We start from the raw sequence: 24,970 nt of genomic DNA, 5'->3' as shown, positions 1-24,970 counted from the left end.
TGGTCCTGAAGTGTGGAGGCTGTGAAGGCATCAGGGAGAAAGATTGAGGGGCTGGTGGGGTCCAAAGTTCCAAATAAAAGATGAACAAATACAGAGCGTTCTCAGCTATCTGCTAGCTAGGCAGACTCTGAGCAGAACCGTCCAGGAGGAAGGCACCCACCCCTCAGGCTGTGCACACCTGGCCAGCTCTGCCCTCGGTGCCCATCCTGGGCCTGGAAGTAGAAGGCTGAGCTGGGTAGCATGCTTGGATAGTCCGGTGGTCTGGGGCAGGAGCAGGTGCAAGGGCATGACCTGAGTAAGTGGTTCATCCAGCCACTTCTGAGTCCCAAGACTTGGAAGGACCCTGCAGTGATCCTGGGAGGGTGCCGTTAGCCTCCTCTGTCCTTTAAGCCATCAGCCCACACTGCGCCCTATCTGTTTCCATTCTTTGTCTTGTCTGCATCACATCTGCTAAATCCCTTTAAGATTTGTTTGCAGCCATGCAAAGAGATAGGTGCCCTGATGGTGTCGTGGTTATGCACTTGGCTGATAACTCAGTAGTCAGTTGTTCAAACCTCACAGCCACCCAACAGGTTAAAGATGTGACAGTCTGCTTCTGTACAGATGTGCAACCCTGAAAGCTCTGTGGAGCAGTTCTCGTCCATCCTATAGGCTTTCCGGAGTCGGAATGGACTTCTGGACTCATTGTGTTTGCTTTTACAAGTTCATGCAGAGAGGAAGGTCATGAAGAACTGGGGAGGCCTCCAGTTAGAACCAAGGGCTGGCGGGTGCAGTATCTGGTGGAGAAGGGCACAGCTGGATACCCCGTTCAGGTGAGGCTGCCAGAGTGTGAGCTGCAGAGGCTGTGAGGAAGAGTGCCAATGCAGGAAGAACTTTACCTCAAGAGAGTGGCTGTGTTAGGCCGGGCTGAGTAGACAAACAGATCCAGTGACATTCGTCTATGTGTAAGAAAGAACTTTAGATCAAGAAGTAATTGCATATCAAGGAAACTTCCCAGCCCAGTCCAACTCAGGTCCACGATTCTGATATTAGTCCATAAATTCCTCTTCAGATTCATGCAGCCACATGCAGTGATGCAGAATGCAGAAATATCACAGACCTGTGGGTGCAGAGTCGTGTGAATCCAAGGGCGGGGGCTGCAGCAGGAAGGGGAAGGTAGGTGAGGGGGTGTTCCAGGGTCCTCCTTATGAGAAGGCCATGCCCACAAAGAGGTACCTTCAGGCTGTGACCTGATTGACAGGCTAGACTCCACCCCCACACTTACATATCCACCCCCACACTTACATCTCTTCAAGCTGACATGAAATTAGGTGACGACTACAGTGCCCTGCAGCGAGTGAACAAGAGGAGAACTAGTGCATTCGCTGAGCATCACTGAGGATCCTGAGCCTGGTGGGATTCACCTCTTAGGGAAGGGACTGTAAGAGAGGACATCAAGGGGAGACTGTAGAATCGGGTAGGAATGGGGGAGCAGCCTTTCCATATGAGTAACTGAGGAGGCCAGGTTTGCAGCTGATAGGCCCCTCTGGGCCTTGGTGGTTCCTGTACGCAGCCCTAGCTGAGGAACTGCAATGTCCCTGAAGCCCTCTCACATCTGCACCACTCAATGACCCATTCCTGTGGAGTCTTTGTGAGTCCTAGGGAAAGGGCCAAAAGACAAGTTTCCTGCCCTTGGTCATGCCAGTGTAACCCTGAGGCCCGATGCCTCCCTTTTCTCATCTGGAGTATTGGGATCATCCTAGTGCAGACATCCATTTCCTTCCTCTCCCACTGAGTGTTTCCTCTGCACCATGTGCCATTCTAAGATCACCACTGGGTGACCTTACTCCTCTTGTGGCTTGTGAGAGCAAATACCCCATGTAGGCAGCTAATGAAGTTGAAGCTGAGAAAGGTGATGCTCTAAGACCTACCAATCGAATGTGGTAGGAGGTGTTGGGACTCAGACTCCAGGAGAGTCCTTGGGGCTAGATTTTCCCCAGGAAGCCTGTCCGGTCCCCCTCCACTCCTCTCTCCAGGCTGGATAGGACTTCGGCTTCTGGACTGGCCCATGGGTTGTGGTAGTTACATAATCTGTTGTCAACTTGAGACTATTAGGAGTGAAGGGGTGGAGTTTAGCCTGTCAATCAGGTCGCAGCTTCATGTTCTCATTTGGAGGTGCTAAAGAAATAAATAGCTCACTGGAGGCAAGACAGACACTCACTCCCTGTGAGACATTCCTGTTGACAAACCACATGGAGCTATGCTGATGGCAGCTAGTGCCTTGGAGCTGGAGGAGCCACATGGAGACCCACGCCAGCACTGAGATGCTTCCACCATCACTGGATTCACCAGACTTTCCACCCACTGGCTTGTGATCTTCCTGCACTCGGCGTCATTGCATGTGTTGGTTGCATGAATTTGAAGAGGAATTTACAGACTGGGACTGGACATATTGGCCAATATCAGACTTATGGACTTGATCTGGACTGGGCTGAGATGTTCTCTTGATGCATGATTACTCTTTATATAAAGCTTTTTCCTATGCACATATGAGTGTCTATGAATTTGTTTCTCTAGTCTACCCAGACTAACAGATGGATAAAGGAGGTTAAAATTCTTAGGCTCCCATGGTGAGAAAACATAATTGAAGCCTGGTACTTAACTTTAGTAGCAACTAGTTGCCATGGAATACATGGCTGTTCTTGGTAACCCATGTGTGACAAAGTAGTACTTTGTTCACAAAGGTTTCAATAGAGTTCAATCAACTGGGCTGATTTTTCCACAGATCATTAGGACTTTAGTCTGCGGTGCCTCTGGGTCGACATCAACCTTTTGGTTCGCAGTCAAGCACCTTGATGGTTTGCACCAACCAGGCACTCAGACGCACAACAGGTCCTCCTAAATGTTAATCTCTTCTCCAGTCTTATTGTGATAGTTAGTTTTGGTTTTTTGTGTGTGCCAACATGGCTCCTGTAGGAACATGGGGGCGAGTTTAGCCTGACAATCAGGTGTGGCTTGATTGGAGGGCGACTGAGATAATTGGCTCTCTGGATGCTGGTCTCCCTCTCTCTCAAATTCACCTTCCTGTTGACAAGCTATGTGGAGCCATGATGAGCTCTGGAGATGCTTCCACTGCCACTGGATCCTGTGATCCAATGGCCTGTGATCTTTGTGCATTTTTACATCATTGTATGTGTTGTGTGAGTCTGAAGAGGGATTTATGGACTAGTATTGGATTTATGGGCTAATATCGGACTTATGGACTTGTTCTGGACTGGGCTGAGATGTTTTCTTAATATGCAAATACTCTGATATAAAGCTCTTTCTTATACATCTATGAGTGCCTCTGGATTTTTTTTCTCTAGTCAACCCAGATTAACACACTTATGTAACTGCTATGATTTTTCTCCAGGTGTGTATATGTGTATGCTTAAGACAGAGAGCAATTTGGGGTTGGTTATTGCTTATGGAGCACTGACAGTTTACAGTGATGGATAAATCGTATTGATTAAGGGTAAAGTTGCACCACTGATTAATATAATTACTGTCAGTAATTTGTATACCTGTAAAAAATTGATATGGAAGACATTGCGTGGTAGCTATATTGACAACAGTAACAACAAAATAGAGTAGCTCCTGATGCTGCTTATATACAACCAGCTACCTCATGGGAGTCGGTTCCTTGGTTTGGAGGTTTAGGGTGTTGGTTTCATGACACATCCAGTTAATTAGGCAGATAATCATGTTTAGTGTCTCTGTTCTGCCTCCTAGTTTGAGTTGTAAAGTGCCTGGGGCCTTAAAAGCTTGTTAGAAGCCATCCAAAACACAGCACAATTGGTTTCTACTTTCCTGGAGTAACAAAGGAAGGAGAGCCAGGAAAAGAGGAAAATGGGATGTGTGATTAATTGCTTCCATGAACAGTTTCTTTCTTTGCCATGTGACCAGAAAAACTAAATGGTGCCCAACTACAGTTTGATTCAATAGAGAAATATTAATTAAAAGGGAGATAATACCAAATAATTTCAAGTTCTCGTATATAACTTTAAACCAAAATATCCCCTGAAGTGGTCTTAAAAATAAACAATATATAATGGTTAAATGGAGGAAAGGGAGTGCGAGATAGGTAGTGGGAGGAAGAGAATGGTCCACACAATCAGGTAGGTGCCTTTACATAGTCAGTGAAACACAGGTAGACATTTTTCTGGTAATCTCTGTTTTGACTGTGTGGACCATAACACACTGTGGATCACCTTGAGAAGAATGAGAATTCCAGAACACTACATTGTGCTCATTTGGAATTTGTACATGGAATACGAAGCAGCTGTGCAAACAGAACAAGGGAATACTTCACGGTTTAAAATCAGGAAAGGTGTGCATCAGGGATGTATCTTTCTCACCATACTTGTTCAGTCTATATGAAGAGCGTGGCATCAGGATAGGAGGAAGGCTCATTATAACCTGCAGTATGCAAATGACACAACCTTGCTTGCTGAAAGTGAGGAGGACTTGAAGCACTTGCTGATGAAGATCAAGGATTGTAGCCTGCAGTGTGGATTACTAACTGGTCCAATAGGTAACATCATGATAAATGGAGAAAAGTTTGACGTTGACAAGGATTTTGTCCTGCTTGGATCCACAATCAATGCTCATGGAAGCAGCAGTCGAGAGATCAAAAGACACATTGCATTAGGCAAATCTGCTGTACAAGACCTTTTTAGAGTATTGAAGAGCATGAATGTTACTCTGAGGACTTCGGGGTGCCTGACACAAGCTGTGGCATTTCCATTGCCTCATATGCATGTGAAAGTTGGACATTGAATAAGAAAGACTGAAGCAGGATTGATGCACTTGAATGGTGGTGCTGGAGAAGAACATTGCAAGTACCATGGACTGCTAAAAGGACAAACCTATCTGACTTGGAAGAAGTGTGGCCAGAGAGCTCTTTAGAGGCAAGGATGGCAAGACTTCCTCTTCCATACTTTGAACATTTTGTCAGGAGAACAAGTCCCTGGAGAAGAACATCGTGTTTGGAAAGTGGAGGGGGAATGCCCTCAACGAGACAGATTGGCCCAGTGGCTGAATCCATGGACGCGGGCACAGGAACAGTTGGGAGGATGGTGCGGGTCCGTGCAGTGTGTCCTTCTCTGGCACAAAGGGTTGTGAAGGGTCAGAGCAGACTAGATGACACGTAACAACAACAATGATAGTAATAATAAGCGGCTGTCAGGATAGGCTGACCAATTTGTATAACTAATTGGGAAGTGTATTTTAAGAGAGCTAATCAGTATTAACACGTTCCACTGAAATATATTTCAAGAGGAAAAGGAGGAGAGAGGGATAATGGATGAATGTCCAGGGAGACAAGGGACAAAAGAGACAAATAGTGTCAGGCGTGGTTGCTGATTTCTAGGGCAATGCGAATGTGCGTGTGTCAGTGCACTGTGAGCGAGGAAAAAGCCTTTGTTTGGGTGGTGTGCCTGATTCTAAAGCACAGCCTGCTTTTGCCTGGGGAGAATGAATATTCACTGGCTGGTGAGGCTGTACCAGAGGAGGGTACTGGAAGAGGAAGTGAGAGAGAACTCTAAAAATATAATGAGAGTGTTGTAATAGAATAAAAGCACAAAGTAGAAGAAAATAATATAAAGTAGAGGATAAAACTGCCTTGTGGGTGGGTTGTCCTGCTTTTTAAGGGTGTTGTTTTGTGAACATTTTTTCTGTGTAGGGAGGTGAGGTTAGTGGGGGTCGGGAAGGGCACCGGAGAAGGAAGCAAGAAAGGGGTAAAGGAGAGAGAGAAGAAAATTTTAGCTTGGGTACTGATTGTGTCTGCACCAAGCTGCCTATGCAGAGCTGCCCCCAGAGAAAAGAGTTGGCTGTGCTGGGAGGCGTGGGGCTCCTGCTGCTCTCCTGCTTCAAGGAAATTGACCTCCTTTTCCCAGTTCTTTGAGGAAGTGCTGTACCACTTTCTACAGTAGTTTCATAGTGTCCCTGTGTCTTTTCCAGAATGTATTATTTGCTGTTTTTTTCTAACTTTGCTAGTCATGCTGGTGTCAGGTGGTATCTCATTGTTTTGATTTGCATTTCTTTATCTGTTTTTTTGACTGCCTGGATGCTTCTTTGGTGAATGGTTTGTTCATGTCTTGCAAATTTTAAATTGGATTATTTATCTTTTTCTTCTTGAGGTGTTTTCTATAGGTTTTCGAGTTAAGTTCCTTTTTTGATGGATTGTTGCCAGACATTTTCCCAGTGCATGGGTTTTCTGCTTACTCTTTTTGATGAAGTCTTTTAACGCACACGCATTTCTTATTTTTAGAAGGCTCCGGTCATCGATTTTGTCTTCTGCTGTGTGTGTGTGTGTGTGTGTCTTTGCCTCATATTAGGGCCCTTAAGTTTGTCATTGTTTTCTCATTGATGATCTTTATGCTTCTACTTACGTTTAGGTCTTTAATCCATGTTGAGTTCATTTTGGTTGTTGATACATTTTATGCAAATGGAAATCCAATTTTGCCAGCATCATTTGTTGAAGAGACCATCTCTTTTCCATGTATTTGGCCCAGGTCAGTTGTCTGTAGGTGAACACGGTAGGTCTATTTCTAGGTTCTCTGTTCTGTTCATCCCATCTGAACCTTGCCCTTATGTTGGGTTGTGGTGTGCACTGCTCCACTCATTTCTGCATTCACACCCATCTCTTGCCTACAGAAGACAGCAGTTAAGTAGAGCTCAGACTTTGGAGTCGGGTCATGTGAGCTTGGATCCAGTCTGACAAGGAAAGTCAAAGTTAGTAAGATTAAGCCTAGGGTGACATTGAACAATTCAGATCTAGAGCAGTGTCTAGCACTTTCTGATACATAATGGATACCCAGTCAGTGTCTACTGGCATCTACCGTACACTTTATAAAAAAATTTATTTATTTATTGGGATTTAATACATATGCCATATCCTTCCATATTTCAATCACATCCAGTAGAATTGTACAATTGCTACCACAATCAGTTTCCATACATTGTTTTTCTACCTGAACTCCTTGACATCATCTCCCTATTATCCCCATCACCTCCACTGTACCCTATTCTACTTGCTGTCCTCACAGGTTCATCAACCCTGGATTTCATATACTGAAGAACAGGGTAACATATAACCCAACTTCAAGGGGTGACCTCCAATGACATAACACCTCTGAAATACACCCTAATATGTACCCCAAAAAATCAAACAAAACATTACAAACCAGAAATAGAGAAAATTTTGGAAACCAGATCAGGGCCGGTCTGCGTCATAGTGGAACCACTGACAGAGTTTTAACTGGTCCAAGTCAGGTTATGCCTTTGATCTTAACCTGGCATCACTGCAAGTTTCTCCTACAGGGAAGCTGTCCCTTGCATGACCTCTCTGCAGCTAGTTCTGCTGATCGCTGAATATACTTTTCCTTAGTCTCTATCCCTCTCTGCATCTCTTCCCACCACCATTCCCCTCACTCAACAGCCATCAAGTCATTTCCGGCTCATCACATTCTCTTCCACAACAGAAAAAAATTACTGTCCAGTCATACACCATCCAAGCAATTGTTCTTGTGGTTGTGTCCGTTGTTGGAAATCCATCTCTTACAGGATTTTCCTCTTTTTCGCTGACTGACTTTACCAATGATATCCTTTCCCAGGAACTGGTCTCTCTTGATAACATGTACAAAGTATGTGAGAGGAAGTCTTGCCTTCCTCACTTCTTCCAAGACAGATTTGCTTGTTCTGGCAGTCCATGGTACTTTCAATGTTCTTCACCAATAGAAACAGTTCAAATGTCAATTCTTCTTTAATCACCAATTCCTTGGGGCTAATCCGGCATTGATTCTTTGAAAAGAAATTATTATAACAGTTGCTATCAGAATAGGGAGCTCACTACTGCAGCCCAGACTCACAGGAAAATGTGGATTGGGGAAAAGAGGACAAATGAGAAACCTGTGGTTCCTGGATAGAATAAAGAATTCCCATGGAGTAGAGCAGCTCGTATGCTGCCGTCCATTACCCAAGGCTACAGTTGTTCCTGGGATACAGAACTGGTGGGTTTAGCTCTAACTCCTGAGGAACTGGCAGTAGATATCGAAGCCTACATTAAATAGTGCCACCTGTGACTTCAGCTGTTCCAGACATGGTCCCCACAATGCCGAGAACATAGCAGTCTAAAGGAGACTGGTACTCCATGATTGATCTTGGACATGCCTTTTTCTCAATCCTAATCTCAGAAAAGCACGCTTGCTTTCATGTGGGATCACAATATACCACACTGGCTCACAGTTATTGAAATTCTTCAGCCTTTGGTCATAGTTTTGTTAGAAGAGACTCAGACTTGGCGGAGAGCTTAGATATAGTGCTGCATTACATTGATATTATGTTAATACCAAACACAAAAGAAGAGGCTAGGGCAGATTTGAAAACAGTAGTAGCTCATATGACCAATAACTCCAAAACATCAAGCACACTGCTGACTCATAGCACCCAGATAGGACAGGGTAGAATTGGCCCTGTGAGCTTCTCCTGTAAAGAGTTAAAGTCTTCACTGGAGTAGAAAGCCCCATCTTTCTCCCTGTGAGCAGCTGGTGGTTTTGCACTGCTGAATTTGCAGTGAGCAGCCCAATGCACTGGTTAACAAATCCAACAGCAATCCAGGGCCCTGCCAAAATGGTGATGTTCCGGGGAATAACTTGGGCAGGAGTGACTCATGGCATTCCACAGGCAACCAAGAAGGAGTCACTGTCACTGCCTAGTTCCTAGACTAAGCGCAAGACCCAATGTAGGGTTAGTCTGTTTGGATTTTGGAAGACTCATATTCCATGAAACTACTTGGAAGGAAACTGTGTTGAAGGGGGGCCTGAGCAACAGCAGGCTGTGTCTGAGTTACAGAAAGCAGTCTCGCTCGTCTTGCCTTTAGGCCGTATGGCCCACATTCAGATGTGATGTTGGAAGCGTTGACCACACATGTGCTTATGTGGACTGGAGCTTCTGGCTACAACCTGAGAGTGTTGCCCTACAAGGACCATTAGGATTCCAGGGCAGGACGTTTCCAGGAGCTGAAGCACATGGACAGTGTCCTATGAACAACATTCTGCTGACCAGCAGACAGGTGCTTGGTTTACAGATGACATTTCCAAGGGTACGTGACAACACCGGATGTGAAAAGCAGCTGTTTTAATAATACCAACAAGTGTAAAGACCTGAATTGAAGATGGGAAGAACCAACTCAATAGGATGAACTGAACACTGTTTTCCTAGCTCTGATGGAAACACTGGACAATGGTGAGAGTCCATATGTTTGGATTGTTACTGTCATGGACAATGGCCTGGCTATATGGTTGGGCAGATAGACAACAGAAAAATGGACTATTAAAGGAACACCTTTGTGGCCCATGGAAAGCACTATGGGAATTTAAAGGGTACAACAGAGTAGGATATATCAATTGCCCATCAGAAGAACCTCCTTCCTGGATTAAACCTGCAGGTAGACATATTGGTATGCTCCCTTCAGGTGGCAATTGGGTGAATGAGGAGTAGACTTGAGGATTGCTACAGCAATGCAGAGATAGACTGAATCCACACACTTGTCACCTTCTAAGGCATAAAATAAGGACTGTTCTATCAACCAGCAGGAAAGAGAGAGGTTGCATATGGCTGTGGGAAAGAGTCTCTGGGAGAGAAGCCCCTATACATAGCTGACAAATCAATTCGATCTGACCTATGAAACCAGCGGCACCAGCTAGCTACAAAGAAATCTTCACAGAATAGACACTCCAGACTGGGCTTTGCATATCAAGTAACACTTGCACACGTTAAAAATACCATCAAGGGGTTAGAACAAAAGATAATATACCAGTCTGGGTCACCATGTTATTCCTCCTCAGACCAAGGAGCACACTCTACAACTCACAGAGCACAGCAGTGGGCCAAGAACCATCAGAGTAGATAGACATACCATGTTGCATACCACCCTCGAAGTAAGGATTTGATAGAGAATTGGAATGGGAATTTGAAACATTTGTTATCTAAAATGAGAGGAGATAAAGGCATGAGGGGCTGGCTTTCACACCTTCATGATTGTGGGCTCACACTCAACACGAGATGACCAAAGGAAGGATCACCACTGGATAGGTTTCTATGTTTCTCCGGGAGGGCTGGGGAAGAGGGATTGGGGGAAGATGCTGGTCCCACTGTACAGTTCTTCCCCACAGCATCTGATACTGCTTTGTTAACTAGAGACACGCAAACGTTTTTGTTTTTCATATCCAAAGCTGTCGATCTCTTCCCCACCCCCCTTATTTATTTGTTAATGATTTCTGTCTTTGGAGCCATAGTTATAACAATTATTATGTAAATATTTGTTTTCATTTTCTTCTAACACTTGCCTAGTTTCTTTTTTAACACCTTCATTGTGATAGTTAGGTTTTATGTGAACTTGGGTGGGCCAGGATTCTCCCATGACGTGTTCTAACTTAGTGTGGTCAACTCTAATATGATACGTCCTGGGAAGCATGTATGCAGTTGTAGATGCTGGTCACAGCCTTGATACAGTTGAGGGGAGGTTTAATTTGGGATGTGGCCTACTCTTTGTATAGATTGACACTGTGCAGAAGCTGGCGCATTTCTGCTGAATCTGTATCTTGCATCTTGTTTATCAGTTTCTGATCCCAAGAGCCACTAGCAGATTACCAACATTAGATCCATTCAGCTGACCTCAGATTCATTCAGCTATACATCCACCAGGCTGTAATCTTCCTACTTCCTGTTTGTCAGCCCCTGCAGCTACATAAGTCAGAAGTCTGCAGCTTACATCTAACTCACAGACTTGAACTGGACTGGACTTACCCACTTCTACAACTGTTTGAGCTATTTCTTGGTATAATTCTCTTCCTATACCTACACCTTCATGTGTCACTTGTTTTGCTTCTCTAGAGAACCCAACATAAGAGATTCATCATCTTAAAGTCTCTGCTTTGTATAAATGGATAAATACACCAGCACTAGCTCAAAGGTTTGAATTAACCAGCGGTACATCAAGACAGGGGCCTGGCCATTTGCTTAAAAATGTCACAACCTTGAACACCTAAGGAAGTTCTACTCTGCACAGATGGGGTCACCCTAAGTCAGAATCCACTTGATTGCAACCAACACCAGTCTTCTGAGCATTTGGAGTTTATCTGCTAAGCCCTACCACTTTCCAATGGCTTATCCTCATTGCTGGCTGAATGGCTGCTACTCCCCACAGAACTGTATTGGCTACTGTGGAGTCTTTCCCACAACACAACGTGGTCAAGAGGGAAAGAATGTGGCTTTCAGATAACGAGCACAGGAACCTCACTTCAACAACTACCAAAGAACTTCTACCATAAGGGATATCCTGCACTTCCTGGCTTCAAAAATTTCAACTTAACAATAACACTAGGTCGACTTTCTTAAAGTGGGAGAACAGTCACACAAATATTTCACAATATATAATTACATATTGTTTTGTGATGAATCGCTGTGTTTTAATCATGTTCAATTTGTAGCAATGAAAATATATCCTGCATATCAGATATTTATTTTATGATTCATAACAGTAACAAAATCACAGTTATGAAGTAGCAGTGGAAATAATTTTATGGGGGGGGGGGGAACACCACAACATGAGGAACTGTATTAAAGGGTCGCAGCATTAGGATGGTTGAGAACCACTATCCTAGAAATATAGAGACCCAACAACAGCTTAGTATACATTCTTCTCCATTCCACACAGTACATACTCTAGAGTAAATCACATGTTAGGCCACAATGCAATCTCAACAAATTAAGAAATCACAGATCATGTAACCCATCTTATCAGGTCACAGTGCTATAAAACTGAAAATCAACAAGAAAAAGATAAGGAACATGGAAACTGAAAAATATAGTATTTTTAAATGGCTGGGAAATAGATCAAATAAGAGAGAAATTTCTTGAAACAATTGATCATGATAACACATCATACCAGAACCCTTTGGACACAGCAAAAGAAATCAAGGACAACTTAATGCAATTGACACACACATGAAAAGAGGGATGAAATACAAAATTAACACCTCAACACATCTCTAAAACTAGAAGGTCAACAACATTAACCTTCCAAGAACAGGAGAAGAAAATCATAAAGAATAGAGTGGAAATAAATGAGCTTGAAAACAGAAAGCCTATGGAAAAAATCAACAAGACAGAAGTTGGCTTTTTGAATGGATTAACAAAATTGACAAACTGCTGGCAAAATTAACAAAAAAGAGAGAGAAGATACAAATGTCTAACAGTAGAGAAAGGGGTGTCATTTCAACAGATAGAAATGAAACAAAAGAATAGTAACACAGTACTGCAAAAGGCTATACTCCAACAAGTTTGATAATATACCAGAAATGAACAAATATCTATAAATACACCACCTACTCAATTTGATGCAAACCAATGTAGAAAACCTGAAAAGACTCACGTCACCAGTTCTGCATAACTAGCCTAGCATATAGAAAGGGACTTCAATATGCAAACTTATTCTATGAAACCTTAATACCAATATCAGGCAAAAATCCCACAAAAAACAGAAAACCAAAGACCAATATCCCTCAAAAATTCTCAACAAAATTCTGGTCAATAGAATCCAACAACCTATCCAAAAACATATTTCATCATGACCAAACGGAGTTCATTCATACCAGACATGCAATGATGGTTCAGCAATCAATATAATCTACCCTATACATAAGACAGTGAGAATCACATGATAATATGAATAGCTGGAGAGAAAGCATTTGACAATATCCAACACCCATTTCTAATAAAAGCACTCAATAAAATAGGAATAGCTGGAAAACTCCTCAACATAACAAAGGCCATATCTGAAAAACCAACTGCCAATATCACACTCAGTGGGGAAAAGCTGAAACATTTCCCCTCTAAATGGGAACCAGACAAAGGTGCCCTTTATCACCACTCTTATTCAACGTGTGTTTGAAGTCTTCACCAGGAGGATTAGACAATAAGAAGGCATCGAGGGAATACATTTGGGCAAACAGGGGGTGAAGCTCTCACTATTTTTAGACAATATGGTTTTGTAGAGAAAGAATCCCTGCATTTGAATTGTGGTGTTTGAGAAGAATATTGAAAGTAGCATGGACTACTGAAAGGACAAACCGATCTGTGTTGAAGAAGTAAGGCCAGAGTGCTCCTTGGAGGCAAGAAAGGCAAGACTTCATCTCACATGCTTTGGACATGCTGTCAGAAGAGATCAACCAGTCCCTGGAGAAGGACATCGTGTTAAGTAAAGTGAAAGGGCAGCAAAAAAGAGGAAGACCCTCCACAAGATGGATTGACACAGTGGCTGCATCAATGGGCTCAGGTATAGGAGCAATTGTGAGGAGGGCGCAGGACTATGTTTTGTTCTGTTGAGCATAGTGCCAATATTGGTTGGAGCCAAGTCAATGACCCCTAACAACAACATACAGTCCCCAAGGACTCCACAGAAAGACTGTTGGGAACAATTGAGGGATGTGGTAAAGTGGCAGGATACAGATTAATAAGCAGAAATCAATTGGATTTCTATACACCATCAAAAGAGCTTCAAAGAAGACATCAAGAAAACAATGCCATTTACAATAGTCACATAAAAGATGACAAATGTAGGGGTAAATCTAACCACAGAAACAAAAGACCTGACACAAAAAACTACAAGAAACCAAGAGACCGACACAAATGAAAGAATTTCCTATGTTTATGGATAGGAAGGCTGAATATGATAGAAATGTCCATGCTATCTAAAGTAATCGAGAAACACAACACAGTTCTGATGCAAATTCCAACTCCATTCTTTAAAGAAAAGGAAACGCTAATTACCAAAGTCCTATGGGGATGGAAAGAGGCCCAGGATAAGCAATGAACTGAAAAAAAGAATAAAGGAGAAGGTTTTACATGGCTTGACTTGAAAACCTGTTAACACAGTCACAGTAGTCAAAAAAACCTGGTACTAGTATAATATTAAGTGCATAAACCAAGGGAATGGGATGGAAAACCCAGAAATGAAAGCATGCACAGACTACTGACTTTTGACAAAGAACTAAAAAAACATTAAATGATAAAAGGACATCTTCTGTAACAATTTATGCTGGACAAAACTAGGTCTCCATCTGTGGAACCATCCTCCACCTGTGCACGAAACAGATAGGCTAGAGATCGAGATGTAAACCCCAGAGCTGTAACAATCACTGTGGTAGCTACAGAAGCTTGGGTCAACTTGAGAATATTAAGAATGAAGGGGTGAAGTCTAGCCTGTCAATCGGGTCATAGCCTGATCCCTCCTTGTGGGCCTGGCCTTCTCATGAAAATTCTGGGAACTTCCTCTCTTCCTCCCTAGGGTGGGGGGAGGGAGGATAGACACTCTCTCTAATACACATTCCTGTTGACAAGCCACATGAAGCCACAGCATCTCAGCCCTTTTTAAAAACAACAACTGCCCACTGAGTCTTGCCCCAACCTCCTCCCCAAGGAACTTCCAAGTCAGGCGCTCATGTCTTTCTCTTACTCTCTAGGCACCTGTAGTCAACTGAAGCCATCTCTACAGGGAACCTTCCAAGTCCTACGTGGCAATGGTACTTCTCTGGGGACAGTGCTTCTATTCCACTGCCCCTCTGGCCACCAGATGGGGGGGCCTGGTCTCCTCACCTGTGCCTGGAAGGGGAACATCGCCGACTGGTCTTCAGGGATACCTGTGTGCAAGTGTAAGGCTCACTCCGTGATCATCTTGGGTGGGTGGCCCAATGTTCCCGCCATGTCATGGCCATTGGTGTTCCCTGAGAAGGAGTAGCAGAGAAGGCAAAGGCTAGACTTCTGTTTAGATCCATAACCTAGGACGAGGTTGAGCTTTTTTGACTGTGGCCCCTACCTATCAGAGTGCCACATTTTCAGGGTGGCAGAAACCTCCCACAGTTGAATCCCAGCATTGACTTCAAACCTTAGTTGTGCCTTCGACCTGCCCTATCACCTTCAAGAAGTTAGTAGTGCTCTCTGAACTTCAACCTCGCCACCTGGCCAGTGAGGAAGCTCATCTTCACTCTTCATTACTTCACGCTTGCATGGAACGTGTATGTACTCATCAAGTTGTTCCACATGCAGAGAATTCTTGACACAGAGACCACAATGTGCCCCGGCCCTGCAGCGCTTAGTCTCAGGGGAAGAGATCGTTTTCTAGTTTGTCTAGTTGTTGAACAAATCTAGGTATCCTTGATGGCACAGTGGTTGAGTCTTCCCATACAAGTTGGAAGATTGATGGTTCAAACTCACCAGCTGCTTCACAAGAGAAAGCTGTGGCAATTTCCTCTCAGAGATGTATAACCTTGGAAGCCGAAGAGGCAGTTCTATTCTGTCTTTTACCAATAGGAGGGAGAATTGACTTTCCAGCAACAGATTTTGTTTTTGTTGTGGGTGTCGGGTTAGCACATTTCCAGAGTGAGGCCATGAGACATTACTGTGTACTGTGCATTAAAAAAAGGCTTTCTAGTCAATAAGACTTGGGAAGTGCTGAACTTACAGGCTGCAGGACTTCTCAGAGCCTTTAAGATAGTGACTAAATCTCAGAAAATGGATATGTGTTAGGATTAAGTTCCAAGAGTCACAAACCTGAAAGAAAGGGGCTTAACCAAGATGAAAGATTGTGTTACCCATCAACCTCAGGGCGGGTAGTCCTAGGCTCTATGGTACGCCATAACGATGAGAACTCAGGCCCTTTCCTTTCCTCTTGGGGCTCTGATGGATGTGACCTCAACTTTGTGATCCAGATGGTACTGCTGGTGTCCCAGGAACTAGGAATACAAATGCCATCCAAGAACACTCCCCAATGTCTTAAAGCAGGTCCTTGGAAATTACTCCATATCATTTTCCTTTTATCCTGTTGTCAGAACATGGTCTTGTTGTCACATGCTTTTCTTTTTTTTAAAACATTTTATTAGGGGTTCATACAACTCTTATCACAATCCATACATGTACATACATCAATTGTATAAAGCACATCTGTACATTCTTTGCCCTAATCATTTTCTTTTTTTTTTTTACATTTTATTAGGGGCTCATACAATTCTTATCACAATCCACACATATACATACATCAATTGTACAAAGCACATCCGTACATTCTCTGCCCTAATCACTCTCAAAGCATTTGCTCTCCACTTAAGCCCTCTTTTTTTCCCCTCCCTCCCCGCTCACCCTTCCCGCATGAGCCCCAATAATCCACAGATTGTTATTTTGTCATATCTTGCCCTATCCGGAGTCTCCCTTCCCCCCCTTCTCTGCCGTCCATCTCCCATCACATGCTTTTCAATGAAGGCTGGGAAATGCAATTTTGATACTACCTGGATGATGTCGAACTAGGAGCCAAGAGAAAAACGAATCATGGGCAGCGTGAGCAGTCCTTACCAAGATGGCACAGTACACACTGTGGCTCACATGAAGATGCCCACTTCTTTTTCCTACAGTACATGCCTTAGAATCCAATAAACCCTATTCTCAACACAACTTACGCATGACAATGGCAGGGTTTAAACCAAGGCTGTTTGTCCCCAGAGACAGAATTATTTTTTGTTTTGTTCCTTTCTAGAAAAGGCATGTAGGTCTTTAAAGGTGTTTGCCAGTTCAGACCAATGGGAAAACTCGGGCCCTGGGCTGGGCGAGTTCTTGACAAGCGTGCCTGCCATTATCTGCTCGTATTGGCCCTACCCTTCCTCTGTTTCTTAGCCAAGGTTCCAGTTGGTTGGAACAAGGGAGACCAGTACACTGACTTCTCATCAGAGCTTCTTGGCAATTTTCCACTCTGCAAACTCCTTACGCTCCAGAAATCCTCCCAAGGTGGGAGGGGTCTTGGGAGAATCGTTTTTGGTAGTCCTACCCACACCAGTTTGTACACAGCTGTGCCCGGTCCGCAGAACAGACTCCTTGAGGCCAGGCTGGGTCTGACCCTGGGGCCCCAGTGGGTTTGCAGAAGCCTTGCCCAAGAGTCAGTCTGTTTCTCTCTCACAGCTGTGCCCCCGTACGAGACCTTTGGCTTCAGGGTGGCAGTGATTGCCTCCATCATCAGCTGTGCCATCATCCTGCTTATGGCCATGGCCTTCCTCACCTGCTGCCTCATGAAATGTGTGAAGCGAGAAGGGCAGCATCGCTCTGACAGGTACCGCCTGGCCCTTGGGTGGGGGTGGGAAGAGCTGTGGCGATGGTCCATGGTCTCTAGGCCTTAGGCCCTCCATGTAGACCGGTCCGGCAGCCCTGAGCCCTGCTGCCCGCTTGGTGCCCACATTCCCAGCAGAGAAGTGGGCAAAGAGTACATTACAGGAAATGCCCTTGGCATGTCTGGTAGATCACGTATGGCCTACCTATGTAAGGCATATTAAAAAAAAAAGGTCTATATGGGCTTGAAAAGAAATCGTATTCTTCTGTTGGTCTGTAGCTGTCTGTTAAGTCTACTTAGGTAAGAATCCTGTGGGCTGTGTATTCCTGCTGAACTGCTGGCCTCCAGGAGGCTTCGAAGGGGATCATCTTAGTGAGGGGCTGCCTAAGGGATGGGAGATAGTCCTGAACTTGTAGCATTGGGGTGTATGTCACTGCAGCTGGCAGACTTGGCACTGTGATATGGAAGGGACCCCGGAAGCCCTACATACAGGGCACCCTGTCCAAGACCTGTGCATGTGTAGTGAGCCCATAAAGAAAACCTGAGGAGTGGTTCAACTCATAAGTCAAAGCAGCCCACCTCACGGAGGTGCACAGCAAATGTGTGTTCTCCTTTCCCCTGCAGACCCATACGATCCACAATTGGTGTGCTACAGTTCTTCCCAGGCCATCACTCCCACTGTGGACAGGGGTGGGCTAGCCAGAGCCCACCGGTGTTCTCATAAATAAAGTCCACGCTGTGGGGGCTGGCTCCTTAGCGTGATACTCTCTATGGTTGCTTTTGTGCTATAGCAAGGAGTTGAATAGTTGTCTGGCTTGTGGAGTCTGCGGGACCCTTTTCCTGGTCATTTCGGAAGATGTGTGAAGGCTTGTGCACTGCCTGGGCTGCGTGACGCACCTGGTGTGGCAGGACCCCTGCCTGGAGATGCTGTGTGTTTATTCTCTAATCCAGGACAGTCCAGCTGTGGTACCAGCTCAGAGTCGAGGACCTGGAGACGGTCCGGGCTGCCTACCTCGGCCTCAAGGGCCTTAACGACAACAATAACATCCACCCCAGGAGCCAGTTCGGCTTTGGAGAAGCTGCCACACAGGCATATGACAACCACTGCTTCACCATGTGGGTATGGGTGCCTAGGCTTGGGGTTTGTGGGGCCATCTGTCCTGGGTAGTCCATCCTGGGGCCTGCTAATAGTTAGGACTACATCCTGCGATAAGTTAGACTTACCTTGCCCTCTCCAGGCCTCAGCATCCCCCAACATCCAAGCTCTACCCCTGCAGGAACAAGCTGAGGGACTCCTGGCTTTGTTCTCACTGTCAGGATTTCTAATAAAGCTGCCGCCCGTCTTTTCTTTTAATTTTGAGAATTCAAACCTACATAAAACTGGAGGTACACACGACACCTGCATCCCCTGAAGTCAGTAGCTGGCTCAACCACATCCTCTTTTTCTCTCCTTCTCTCTCCGCCTCCCCCCCCCATCCACTCCCACTCTCTCTCCCCACCAATCCTCCTTTTCCTTTTCCTTTCCCTCTCTCTCTTTCTCTGACTTAAGACATTTGATCTTTATGGAATAAGGACTATGTTAGATAGAGACTGTTTCCCAATGTCATGATCATCAGTGAATGTATGTCTGCATGCTGTGGTACAGGATCTATCCAGGATCATGCACAGTTCAGGACATGATCAGGTCTCTGGGTCTCTCTTTCATGCAGGGGTAAGGAGGCTCCAGCAGGGGGCCTGCAAAGGATCCACCTGGGCCTATCTGGGCTCCCTTGCCAGATACAGGCAGGCACTCCCAGCACAAGGAGTGCACGGGGACTGTGTCTTTACATTCATCCAGAGGCACAGAGTCAGTAACCCTTGGTCAACCGGTGCTGGCTGGTGTTTGGGTAAGGCAGGTCTGCCACAGGCTTCTCCCACCAATTAACTAAGAAGTTACTCAGAGTGGGGCCACTCTTGAGCCCACAGATGCTGGCCCACAGCCTCACATCAGGAGATCATCCCGGGATTAGTTATTACCCAAGAAGCTTGCCAAATGGCAATCTTATCATTCTGCTGCAATTATGCCATGGTCGTGAGGATGAAGGTGGGGGTCTTTGTCCCCCCTCCCTTCCTTTATGGTGATTTTTTTCATTGTAATTGTTAGTATCAATGGGAACTCATGGATATACAAAACTTTCACTTTAGGAAAATTTCACAAATACACAAATACAGAGAAGTGCCATGATATGCTGTCGCAGCTTCAACAATGACGACCTCATGGCCGAGCCATGTTATCAACCCTCTTCTCTACTTACTGTAAATCACTTTTTATTTCTCTCCAACAGTACTTTGATCAGCGAGAGCCCTTCGAGCTGGGCCTGTGTCTGCCTGATATGTCCCATCATCCTCTGAGCATTTCTTTTCTTGCAAAATATGCTCCAGGCTCATCTAGTATTTTTCCACCCATCACAGAACGCAGCCCTTATCCAAAGTTTCTTGCCCCTTTTGGTGAGGAGCATGTTTCAAAGCTCACACTAGGCACAGGCACAAGGTACCAGCCTGATGCTAAGTCCCACACACATATGTCCTTGCTGAATGCCTTCCAGAACACTTCGGGGTAGCAGAACACATTGGTAAGCCTTCTTCCTTGACAGGAGCCCCAGAAAGCTCAGGAAGGCAAGCATCTCCTCACTGGAGCCAGATTCCTTGTTGAATGTGTACGGAAACAGAGGCCCAGAGAGGAAGCCCTCCCTTCCAGGGTCCGGGACAGCAGACAATGCAGGAGGGGTCTTGACCTCTTGCCCCTCCCATGTGCTGAAGATGTCCTTCCTCAGGGCAAAGAGGGAGGAACCAGGTGTCCTAAGACCTGCCCCTGCCCCAAGCTCAGCCTCTTGTAGTTCTGCTGCTACCTCTTTCAAGCTTTCAGGTGCATAGGTGCAGAGGAAATGTCGTTGGAATGCCCAATGACCTGTAAACCATGCCCAAGTTGTAAGAGGGCTGACTGGGGTGAAGTGCAGTGGCAGTCCATTGAGCCTGCCAGCAGGGGGTAAGGCCTTGGAGCTAGTCAGGACTTGGAAGGACCATATGCAGATACTGAGTTTGGGGGTCAAGTTCTACTGTTAGGCTTTGGAGGTCAGGAAGGGTGGAGGAGTAGTGGGAGTTTTTAGTCATTACGAGTCCCTTGACCAGGCTCAGTTCATCAGGATCTTGAATGTATTCTGGAGTCTGTGTGTGGTTAGAGGGTGGGACTGGTGATGTCATCACAGTCTGAGTGACAACAGGGTCAACAATTGCCCTGACCTTAAGGGGGCCAGTGGGGGATGTGGTTCCAGCCAAGCTTTCTGGAAGTTGGAATCCTCTGAGCCACTGAAGCAACAGCTGACATGTGACAGTTGACTGGGAGATGCAAGGGGCTTCTGGAATCAGCCTAACTGCTTTGTTCCAGGGAAGGCCTAGCTCAGACAGCCTGCTAAGCCTTGCTCAACTTTTTTTTCTAGCGTGTGCTTCCTCTTTCCACAGAGACTATGAGGGCACAAGAAGACCGACTGGCATGGGCTGTCGCCTGGATAAAGACCCCAGGATTCCTGCACCCAATGCTCTGAGCCCCAGCACAGCTCCCAGCCAGGTGATGGTGCACAGAGAGAACGCTGCACAGATCCTGCTTGCCTCTGAGTCAATCCTAGAAACGCCAGGACCAGCAGCCGCACACATCCCAGGGTCACCAAGAAGCTGCAGCCAGTTCTTGCCCACCCAGAACACAACAGAGACCTAGAGGATGAGGCCCACCCCACCGGCCTTCCACCTGTCTCCCATGTGTATCTAATTGGAAATGGTGGTGACCTCTCAGGACTGAGCCCACACCAGGGGCTAGGGACTTCATTGGGGGCGCTCTGTCCCAAGGGAGGCTGACTAGCTATTTATATATACATGGCTTCCTCAAAACCACTGATAAGGTTAAGCAACTAGCTGTAGCCTCTTGCTAATCTCGGTTCCCTTAAAGAGATTGGGGAGATTCTTTTTGTTTTTCAGAAAATCTAGTTTTGTATAAGTGGTTAAGAAAACAGCAATAAACTCTTGTGTTCAGCAATTAAATGGTCATTCTAAAACTCAGCCTCTTCTTCAGCACAAAATTCTGTTTTCAAGCAGGGACTCATGCAGAGGGTCTACATCCATGATCTACCAAGTTAAGTGTGGAAATCTGAAATGAAATGATTTTCTTCCTAATTCTGGAAAACACAAAGGTAGAAATCACTGCCCCAATGTTAGATACTACCCTCCTCTGTATAACACTAGTCGTTGATTATTATTTCTCAGGGCTCGTGACTGGACTGCACTCGGCTGGGTATTCCCTTTCAGAGAGTTTCATGGTGGTTTCAGCTAGGCATTGGCTTGTTCTGGGAACATAGCAAAGACTAGTTCACTCGTTTGGTGGCTACTGGTGGCTGGTGACTGAGACGTTATGGAGTACGTGTACAGGTCACAACACCCTCCTGTGGCTGCCTCCATGTGGCTTGGACTTCCTTACAACATAGTAGCTGCATCCTGAGGGTAAGGACCCCAAGTGCAAGTACCAGGTAGAAGCGGCATTGCCTTTTATAACTTGACCAAGGAAGTGCCACGTGATGCATTACATTAAGAATAGAGACCACTCCTTCCCAGACCACAAATCCCATATCCAGCGGTTCTATTAGTAAAAGTACAATATTCATACTTTCCCAATCGTACTTCCCTCCTCACACACTTATACCTACCTGATCTGTCAGTACCTGGCGGGAAGGACTGTTTCCTTCTTAGCAATAACTTTATTTTAATATTTCCTTCCATCTCCTCTAGGATCTTTAATAACAAAAATTGAATCTTATGAAGTTAAAATATTTTACCTTGATTTCAACATATAAAGCAGCTTGCAAACTAAAAAAACAGAAGGATAAACACTCTCTCACAGAGACCCCCTGTGGGTTTCCGAGACGAATAGTGTATGGGCATGGAAAGCCCAGTCTTTCTCTCCAGGAGCCACTGATGGTTTTAAACTACCGACCATGTGGACTGCCGCCTAATACGTTGCCACTACACCACCAGGTCAGTCTGTAATCAGGGAGAAGGGAATTAGACTTGACTTCTAGATAGGAGGAGTGCCACAAATGTACCAACAAGTTTTCAAAGCACTAAATTGAACCCAATTACACTTGTAATAGCAATGATATATTTTTAAACATGAATATGTATCTCACCTTCCAGTTTTATTTCCAGTGATGTTGATATTTACTTTGTTTATACATAACTTTGTATGTATACACACATGAACAAAATGTGGATTTTACCATTCTTATTTAACAACATTTTATTGCCTTTTAGTAGGTTTCAAAATCCAGGTGTATGTGCCTTGAGGCGACTTTACTCTTCTTTTTCCAGAGTATCTTTGTTATTCTAGGTTCCTTGAAATAACATGCATTTTAAAATTAACTTACCTATTTATACATAAAAAGTCAACTAGAATGCTGATAAAAATGATTGAATCTGTAGATAAATAGTTGCATCTGGAGCTCAGTTTGGAGAATATTGCAAGCTTAATGATGTTAGGCCTTCTAGTCCTTGAACATATGATATTTTTCATTTATTAAGAACTTTGATTACTTTCAACAATGCGTTGTAGTTTTTAGAGTATATAGTTTAAACTTATTTTGTTACATTTATTCCTAAATATTTAATTCTATTTTATGCTATTCACTATGGTGTTACCCTCTCCATCAGTCAACTCCGACTCATAGCAACCATATAGGACAGAGCTGAGATGCCCCATAGGTTCCTACCCCATATGTAAATCTTCAGGAAAGCAGACTGTCTCATCTTTCTCTTGTAGAGTGACTGGTGGTTTCAAACAATCAATCTTTTGGTTAGCACCCTGAGGTAGTTAGTTTATTGTGTCAAGCTGGCCGATTACACATGTGGGGTTAATTGAAGGGCGGAGGGATAAATGGCTCAGTGAGCCTCCTCGCCTTTCTAGTTCTCGGGTCTCTTGCTTTCTGATGGTCGAACCAGGGTGCAGCTACCTTAACCAGTTCCCTGCTTTAGCTGGCAAGGTTCACTTCCTACAAGACATCCCTGAGGAGAAGCCACATGGACCTATCCTGATGCAGCCCTGGGTGCTGGAGCAGCTGTGTGGAGACCCTTTGCAGCACTGAGATGTTTACATGTTTACTGATTTGGCTTTCCTCCTGCAGTCGGCATCATTGCGTCTGTTTTGTGAGATGGAGGAGGACTTTGTGGATTGGTGTTGGACTAATGGGTTAATGTTGGACTTGTAGGATTGGACAGCACTGGGTTGGGCTGTTTTCTTGATGTGCACTTACCTTTTATATAAAACTCTCTCTCATACATGAGTTTCTGTGGATTTAATTCTCTAAAGTACCCAGATGAACACACACCCAACACCTAACCCACTGTCTCACTGGTATATTACTCCTTAGTGTGATGCTAGGGATAGTGTCCCACATGGACTATTCCTTGTCTCTGGTGATGAATTCAGTTTGATAGTATTTGTCATGGACTTGGGGCAGGCGAATGCCCATATTCATAAAAGATATTTGTCCATATTTTCTTTACTTGTGATATTTTTGTCTGATTTTGCTATCATAGAATGAGTTGAAGGGCATTCCCTCCTCTTCTGTTTTTATTCTTTGTTATAATTCAGCTATGAAACAATCCAGTCCTGGATTTTCCTTTGTGAGTAGTTTATTGATGGCTGATTCAATCTCTTATAAATTATATAAATGGACTGGTACTTCTTGAATATGTTTTGATATTTATGTTTATTTCATTTAAGTCATTTAATTTGTTGGTAGGTACTTATTCATAGTATTCCTTTGAAATCCTTTTTATTTCTGTGTGTTGGGTAGTAATGACCCCCTTTTCACTTCTGATCCTAGTAAGTTGAGTCTCGCCTGCTTTTCTTCTGGTCTAACTATTGTCTATTAATTTCCACTCTACTTTTTATTATTTCTTTTCTCTTGCTTGTTTTAGGTTTAGTGTGCAATTCCTTTTCTAGTATCCAAAGATGGAAGGTAAAGTTATTGATGTGAGATGTTTCTTCTTTCTTAAAATGAGCGTTTACAGTTAATATTTTTTTCTTTAAGCACTCTTTCGTTACCTGCATATCATAAATTTTCCTATTTGTGTCTTCATTCACTCATTAAAAATATTTTCATAGACCCATTGACTATTTAAGAGTGTGTTGTTTAGGTTACACACATTTGTTCATTTTCCTGATTTTCCCCTATTGCTGATTTCCAATACATCCATTATAGTCAGAGAATGTTTTATTATTTATATCCTCTTAGGTTTAGTGAGGTTTAATTTAAGGCCTAACATATATAGACTTATCCTAGAGAATATTCCATATACACTTGAGAGTTATATATATTCTGCTGGGGTTATATTTAATATGGATTTTTGTAAAGTCTGGCTGATTATAGTGATGTTCAAATCTTCTATTTACTATCGATTTTGTGCCTAATTGTTACGCAAATTGTTGATAAATTAATATTGAAGTCTCCAACTATTGTTGAATTTTTAATTTCTCTTCTCATTTCTGTCAGTTTTTGCTTTCTGTATATTTCTTTATATTTTTTTAGCATCCTGGTATGTACTGATTTTTTTTATAATTGGAAATGCCATTTTATTTCTATTTACATTATTGGTTTTTGTGGGGGAAAGGCCAGCCCCCCACAACTAATCACGGGTTCAGTAAGTAAAATTGTACAGTTGAGATATATAAAGACTATAGTAAAGTCATAGAGAGCATGAGAGATACAAGAGAAATTG

The 24,970-nt window shown here is 44.1% G+C and overlaps 1 protein-coding gene across 1 annotated transcript; it reads left to right on the top strand.

Moving 5' to 3' along the window:
• The first annotated feature begins 4,077 nt into the window (after positions 1-4,077).
• SUSD3 (sushi domain containing 3) lies at positions 4,078-21,018 on the top strand. The gene is given in 6 exon segments (XM_075550858.1): positions 4,078-4,136; positions 6,503-6,561; positions 14,544-14,732; positions 17,026-17,173; positions 18,122-18,286; positions 20,669-21,018. Coding segments are annotated over 6 exon segments (873 nt in total). The 3' UTR covers positions 20,922-21,018.
• Positions 21,019-24,970: the final 3,952 nt, after the last annotated feature.

The sequence above is a fragment of the Tenrec ecaudatus genome, chromosome 5, assembly GCF_050624435.1.
Source record: "Tenrec ecaudatus isolate mTenEca1 chromosome 5, mTenEca1.hap1, whole genome shotgun sequence".
Taxonomy (NCBI): Eukaryota; Metazoa; Chordata; class Mammalia; order Afrosoricida; family Tenrecidae; genus Tenrec; species Tenrec ecaudatus.
Note: the sequence above shows the minus strand (reverse complement) of the source record. Positions and strands in the feature narration are given on the sequence as shown.